The sequence below is a fragment of the Labeo rohita genome, chromosome 7, assembly GCF_022985175.1.
Source record: "Labeo rohita strain BAU-BD-2019 chromosome 7, IGBB_LRoh.1.0, whole genome shotgun sequence".
Taxonomy (NCBI): Eukaryota; Metazoa; Chordata; class Actinopteri; order Cypriniformes; family Cyprinidae; genus Labeo; species Labeo rohita.
The window spans coordinates 36,230,467-36,238,283 of record NC_066875.1 but is presented as its reverse complement, the minus strand read 5'-3'; the positions used below and the strand labels follow the sequence as shown (position 1 = coordinate 36,238,283).

At 36.3% G+C, this 7,817-nt stretch overlaps 1 protein-coding gene across 2 annotated transcripts; it reads right to left on the bottom strand.

The window, feature by feature from the left end:
• Window positions 1–5,756: 5,756 nt before the first annotated feature.
• Window positions 5,757–7,753, bottom strand: c7h4orf48 (chromosome 7 C4orf48 homolog). 2 transcript variants are annotated; one of them, XM_051115676.1, is made up of 4 exons: window positions 7,620–7,753; window positions 7,208–7,348; window positions 6,939–7,027; window positions 5,757–6,565 (listed from the first exon to the last, which is right to left on the bottom strand). In XM_051115676.1, the coding sequence occupies exons 2-4, from the start codon at window positions 7,329–7,331 to the stop codon at window positions 6,494–6,496; spliced, it is 285 nt and encodes a 94-aa protein (XP_050971633.1). In that variant the 5' UTR covers window positions 7,332–7,348; window positions 7,620–7,753; the 3' UTR covers window positions 5,757–6,493. The 2 variants fall into 2 exon arrangements, with proteins under 2 accessions (XP_050971633.1, XP_050971634.1); XM_051115677.1 differs by having other exon boundaries at window positions 7,651–7,733.
• Window positions 7,754–7,817: the final 64 nt, after the last annotated feature.

The window sequence follows — 7,817 nt, the reverse complement described above, 5'->3', positions numbered from 1 at the left end:
AGTAATAAATTTGTTCCTCTGACTAACAGAGTATCTGCTCAGGGTGCGACTTTAAACACTGGGAATATAAGATCCTAAGAGACATGCTAAATCGTATTCTTAGATAATAAGCGCTCATAAGCTCATCTGAGACTCATTAGAGGACTGAGGTCAGTTCTTTTTAAGCTCAGACTATGTATTGTAACAATTATTGCACCTGCATTCAAAAAAAATTATGTTTAAATGTGTTTGACTGTTTATTAACCATTTTATTTATTGCACATTTGTTGTAAAGTTGCAGTTTGTTTAAATAACACATTTTAGAGATTTATCCTCATGCATGAGTGAATAATCTATTGCTGCTTTGTTCCCAGTGATTGTTATAATGACTGATGGCGAGGGCCCCCCATGAATGGACGTGTGTGTGTGCGTTTGCGCACGTGCATTAGTTTGGGATTCAGGATTGGCAAGGTTTTTGCTGGCGGGTCAGGGGGGCTGTGGGTAACCCTCCTCAATTTTCTATTGGGTGTAGAATTAGCATTGCTCAACTTGACTTGTTTCTGTAAAAATGAGTCAAGGGTTAATGGTAGCTCGAGGGCTTAGTGAGCCATTCTGTCTTTCAAGTAAGAAATTAGGATTGTGTTTCATATTGTATACTGTGGGATATTAGCAAATGAGAAACAGCACAAAACAGCTTCGATAGTCTTCATAACCTTGATCTTGGTAGACACTACAAAAGGCACAAGATTATATGGATTATCTGGTCTTCACGTTCTTCATCTTGCTTTTCCGTAGTACTGGGTCAATATTTACATATGCTTAACGCTGCTGAAAGTCAGAAATGTAAATCACTTTCTGAAATCAGAAATTTTTAGTGTCTTGTTGCTCATTAATGATGCATTTATTTAGTCAAAAATAGAGTAAAAACTAATAATGTGACTTACTATTACAATAAAAAATTCGGTCACACTTTTTTAAGGTCCATTTCTGGCTGTTAACAAACCATTAATTATGACTTTTGACTCAATAAACTCCTAATTTGCCGCTTGGTAGTAGTTGTTAATTTTAGGTATTAGGTAGGATTAGGGATGTAGAATATGGTCATACAGAATATGTGCTTTGTAAGTACTAATAAACTACCAAAATGCTGGTAATATGCATGCTTATAAGCAACTAGTTAACAGTGTGAATTAATCTCTATACTGAAGTGTTACCAAAAATTCTTTTTTAATATTTTTCAAAATGCAACTTATATCTCTGATGGCAAAGCTGAATTTTCAGCAAAAAAGAAAGGAGCTGCATTTATTTAAAATAGAAATCTTTTGTATCATTATAAATGTCTTTACTGTCACTTTTGATCAGTTAATGTGGCCTTTCAGAATTAATTAAAAGTCCCAAATTCTTAAATGGTACTTTATCTTTCTGCATTACATAACATGCAGTTTGTCATTGTCAAGGTGTGTTTGATGTGATATGTAGGTTAACCTAAAAAGACAATATGCATGTTTCCTGTTTTGAATGTCACTCCTCACAAAACGCTGACTAATATAGTGAGAAAAGACTTTTTAGAAATGAGTCTGTTAAGTAGTTAAAAGGCACTGACAAAACTGTTCTGCCATTACCAGTGAATTTGCTTCATTCATTCATTTTTAAACAAAAGCTAAACAAAACAAAAATCTAAACAATAACACAGCGTTTTGATCATGCCCTGTAAACACTTAATCCACTGAATATTCTTCTTAGTACCTTAGTTAACCAATTTAACTATGGAAAAAAAAAACTTATCAGGTCTGTTTAATGTGCAAAATGTGCCTTTTTATATTGTACATTTATGTGTGTCTAAAATGTTTGGATTTGTTTTGCCTGATTATTCGCTGACTTTCTCTTCTTGGTCCATAAAAGTTCTAATTTATTTTTGTGATTAATTATTTCTTAATAAGAAAACTAATTTAACATTATATAAACATATATACAGCATATATGACAATTAATTACATCACTTCATAATTATATACATTAGCATATGCTAATAAGTGGTTAGTGTAAAATAATAAGGGACTAATATAGACAGGACTAATAATCCTAACAGAGGTTTACTAGTAACTCATAAAAACAGAGCAAGAGGAAGTGGAGAGAACTGGCAGGAAACCAGCATGTGTTAATGGGTTGAATGCGATGCCATATCCTCTGATCTATCAAACAGACACACTGTGAATGGTGTTCACCCACATGGGTCAGGTGAGGTCTTTCTGAACTCAACCAATGTGACCTTGTTGTGTTGCTTGCTTTAAGGGACTTTATGAGGTTAGGAAAATAGAAAAGCAAAGACATGAAAAAATGTTTGTACATCTAGCAATGCTAATAATCTTAACTGTTTATTAATCCAATCCAGCAAGATTTAGGGGTCAAGAGAAAGTGCCAAGTTCAGTCACTGACAGTTTGGGTGTGTTACATGTAATCTTTTAGCATATACTTTTATTAAAAGCATCTTAGAAGTAGATTTTACATGCAATTGTGGGGTCATGAAAAAGTTGTCATGAATAGTGGAATGGCTTGTTTTAAGGCTTTAAAACAGAGGGTTTTAGAGGGGACACAAAGGAGTTCCACAAGAAGAAAAGTTCAGAGAAAAATAATGTAAAATTATAATAATCATAAAATATGTAATGATAATATATATATATATATATATATAATAAACAAGTTTAAATATACTGAAATTTGACATTTCATTCTGCTTTCTTAATGAGTCATGAAAAAATAATGAATATATTGAAATATATTATCAAATAAATATAGTTCTGTCGACAGATTTCCAATTTCTGTTGACACAAAGTCATACAGGTTATGGAACAACTATCCCTTTGTTATGATGATCTAAACTGGTGTATGAATTCCATTTTAATCTATCTCACTGTGTGTCTGTGGTCTTGTTCCAGGGTTTCTGATTCTAAAAATAATCCATCTGTATGTGGGTGTGTCCCAGGATGCCCACCGTCCGCACACTGTGTCCATTTTCCTCTGGGACTCATGCCTAGTGCCAGGGGCATCAACCACCCAGACACTACTGTCAGCATCGGGACACAGGGTCAGAGAGAGAGAGAGAGAGAGAGCGCTAAAGAGTGAGAGGGAGAGGGAGGGTAGGAGGAGGAGAGATGGAAACAGGAACAAACCGGATTCTCCATCCTGGAGGAGACAGACAGACAGGTCTGGGAGGGAGGCTTGAGGTTTGTTCTCCTTGGGAAAAAAAAAAACAGACAGCATCTCCGCTTGTATTTTTTCAAAATCAGCAGGGGTTGTGGAGGTGTCAGCAGATGCATAATGCAACAGGGCGTCACCTCGTAGCAGATCGTCAATTAAGCACCACACACACATACGCGTTCACAAAGTGTGTAATGGGGCAGTCTTTTTTTCCCTCACACTTAATGCACAGTCCGTCATTTCCTCTGCAGACCCCCTGCTCAGAAACTCTTTACACCAGAATAGTGTTGTGTCATTCTCTCTTTCTCTCTCTTTCTTACCTAGAATGGGGGAAAGTGAATATTTCATTATCAGTAATGGACATGTCCTGACCTATTCATAGTTCGGCCTCCTAATGAGTAATTCATTTGAGGCTTCTGCAAAAATATGTATGCATAATTAATGGATTATCAGCTTTAAGTATTCATGAGCCTCTCACTACATAGTTGAAACGCCCTCGAGGGCCTCTGTGGCTGATTTGAGATCAGTTTCTTTTCATTGTATATGCGTATTTTTAACTCAAGCTGTTTGTTTAGGACTCCAAAGTCATCTTAATTAGCAGTAGTTGATTGTTGAGTATTATTGCTTATTTGCCGAGCATTGTAGGTGAAGCTAAAGTTTGATTATAACTGACCCAAGACCAGTTTCTGCCTGTTTTACTCTGAGCTCATTTATCAGAATAAAAGCTAAAACATAGGATTATTTGATCAATAGATAATCAATCTTCTCTGTATTTGACCACCTTCTCTTGCTTGCTTCCTAAACATGGAATCTTTGATTAACATGGTTTTGTTCCTTTGTTAATTTGGATAAAAGCATCTGCTAAATCCATTAGGACTGTCACGATTCATCAATTCAATTCGAGTACTCGATTTTAAAAAATCATGGACTGCAATATGCGTGTCGAGTAACAGGCAAAATACCGGTGGTACGTTCCACTGGCGAGAATCCATAAAGCACATTTTTAGAATGTTTTTCCAAGGCTGCGTGATATGTGACCCTGGACCCTCTTAAGTCGCTGGGGTATATTTGTAGCAATAGCCAAAAATACATTGTATGGGTCAAAATTATCATTTTTTGTTTTATGCCAAAAATCATTAGGAAATTAAGTAAAGATCATGTTCCATGAAGATATTTGGTAAAATTCCTACTGTAAATATATCAAGACTTAATTTTAATTAGTAATATGCATTGCTAAGAACTTTAAAGGTGATTTTCTCAATATTTAGATTTTTTTGCACCCTCAAATTCCAGATTTTCCAATAGGTGTATCTCGGCCAAATATCGGTCTATTATAGCAAACCATACATAAATGGAAAGCTTCTTTATTCAGCTTTCAGGTGATTTATAAATCTCAATTTGGACAAACTGACCCTTATGACTGGTTTTGTGGTCCAGGGTCACATATATTAAACCCTTTTAAAAATTATAAAGCATACTGAGAAAGCATCACAAAAGCATCTTTCTCAATATGCTAACCGTTCATCATGATTTTACACTAAAAGCTCAAACCCTCACTTTGAGTTTGATGTCCACATATCAAGAAATTGCAGTGGCTGTAGAATTTCTGTCATAAAGAAATGGGCCAATATTAAATATTATTTGGAGATTTAAATTAAATATTGTTTAGCTAATATTAAAAAAAGAATCAGCACAGGAAAGTGTAGAAACAGTAAAATTATCAGAATAACCGGCCGATTACTCAATTACCAAAATAATCGTTAGTGACAGGCCTAAAATCCATAAATGTAAACTGATTATTTTAATTTAGAATTTAAAACAGAATCAGAGTTAATTTATTGTTAATAAATTAAAAAAAAACTATTTTCCCCCTAAAGTATTATATATTTTAGGATATACTTGTTTTCCACTTTGACTGAAATATGCAATGATTTATTGCAGGTGACTATTACTAGTGCTGATGCAGCTGATGTTTGTTTTTGTGTGTTTTTCTTGTGAAAAAGCAACTTCTGCACTTCACCGGTTACTATGTGTGAAAAAAAGTGCATACGTTTTACCTAATGTTTCCTTTTACCCTCCTTTAATGAAGAGTGTGCTATCATAAGGTAAAGTACTTTCTCTCTTTCTCTCTATTTTACACCCCTGTCAATAGTTTGAATGGCATTACATTGCAGTTTTACACTATAACCGCAGGGGCCATGCCGTTCTCTGAATTCCCATGTTTACTGTTATTGTGCGTATTTTTTTCCTTAAAGTTGCTTGCTCTGCAGAGCTGTGTTTTCACACCCCGACAAGAAGTGCTGCATTGATGCGACAGTATTGACGAACCTTTATATCCTTGCGCCCCCATCTGGTCATTTGATGCGTCACAAGCAAGAAAGTGTGCGGGACAAGAGAGCTGCAAAAACTGCTGGATGATGAAGTTTCTTAACAGCTGGTAGGGGGATTCACACACACACACACACAACTTCAGACAGTTTACTGCAGCTGCTGATTTCAGTTTCAATTACACTTTTACGGCAGTTGACATAAAAAGACAAAGGGTCTAGTATAACCTATGAAATAAATAATTTACAACATGAAATACATCACGTTTTAATGCACTTTCGCTACACACAAAAAGACGTTGTTACAGCTGTGAACTTACATCTTAGTACCAAAGTAATCTCTATAGGAAACCATCCATTTTTTTGTACCTCCTTCATAAATTCTCATATAAAATTCTAGACTATCACTATACATGCAGGTTCTTTTCTAGTCATATATCTATCATCTAATAATCTTACAGCAAACTCTCTATAACACTGCCTGAACTACACTTAAATTCTGATATTTAATAAATCTAAGTTAAAACCTGCTAGACTATTGTGACAGTTAATCATATATTTCTAGAACACAAATATAAAAAGCAGTTAAACATTTGAAAAAACATAGTGTGCTGTGCAAATAATTATGATAAATAATGTTCAGTGTTCGGAGTATATTTTGCAGTGCATTGTGCCTGGAGAGGAAACACTTACCCCTTGTCTTTACACACACTTATGGAAAGTTCAATGCATTACCTCCTGTCCTAATATGTATGTGCCTCTCAACATTGACATTTAACCTGTGGAATGCTGCGTTGTGACTTCTTCAGTCAGGAATGTGTATTTATGATCCTCTATGCACATACTACAATGACGGATAAATGTTTCATGTAAAACGTGACAGGAAACATGTTTGAGAGTAAAAGAGTGTGTATGACAGAGAGAGCAGGTAGTATCCTTTAGGTATATAAAGATTTCTATGTCTGAGTGCAGTGTTTACGGCTGGTTTTTTAGCGCAGGCTGCTGGCAGGCATGCAGTCACACAGTGCCCTCCTCTCGGCCCTCAGCACCAAACTCTCCGTCTGAAAACACATGAGATAAAACAAAATTAAAGTGAAGCCCTCAGGTCTCCAAAATGTATTAAAGATGCCAGCCAGATTGACTAGACATGAACCTTTTTCACAGCTTGATTGTGTAATTGCCTTTTAGGAATAAACAGGAAAGCTGGGGGTATTTGATAGGGTGTTTGTGACCTCCTAGAGGGACCATAGCAATTCTAAAGGGGTCTGAAATTTATTTTTTGACTCTCAAATGAAATGTACAAGCGGGAGTTAAGACAGTAAATGTCAGCTAAATGTTTTATTGTCTGCCCCACATTAAAACATTCACAATAAGGGGTCCTTGGCCTAAAAACAGTGCATTGTGTCTCAGTTATCTCCCGTTTTATGATCTTACCCGTGAGTCTAAGTTGAAAGCTGTTTTCTTCAGGTCTTGCAAGGCTCTCTGCATGAACTCAAAGGCATGACAGTCAACACATGGTCGGCCTATTAAACAAAACATGTAAGAGCTATTAATAAAAACTATAATAGTATATAAATATTGTTGGAATAACACTGCAAATGCTCAGGAAACACCACCAATGCCTATCCAAGGGCTACATGTTGTGATGACACATGCAATGATACATGCTTGTTGACCACACGTCTATAAAAGCATAGTCTTACTCTCAGCGGGAATAACCGTCCCTGATTCTTCGGCATGAAGTGGTTTGAAACACAGGAGCTGGATGAGTACCAGCAGCATCACTGTCGCTAGAGCTCCGCTTGGCCTCATACTGTCACGCAGCATCACCGTACACACAATACCTACGAAATCACAACACAGATAAAGCGCTTTGGAGGCGCAGTGCTCTAATATTTAATTATTCAACATACGCTTTTCATAAAAAATACCTTATGAAAGACAAACAAGCGCAAATAAGACACTGTCGAGCATATGTGTGCTTTATTTTAGCTTTGTCTTTGTACAGCTGAAATCTGGTAATTTCCAAAATATGTCCACCGAAAATACATATCCCGCTTATGCACTACCTATTATTAAAGCTAGTTAAAGCGGAACAGAGTTCATTTGCATTACCTGTAGTCTCTGATAAAGATAGTAGTAGTACCGTTAGTCAAACCACCGCCCTCCTATTCAGGACGCAGTTTCGTTGCGGAGCGTCAATTGCGTTTTTGAGCTCTGTTGTCCTTTGCGGAGCACCGTAGGGTGGAGTCCTGTATTCTTTTTACGCCCAGGCGACGTTTTTCTTTCTGATTGGCTACCGCAGGTCACGTG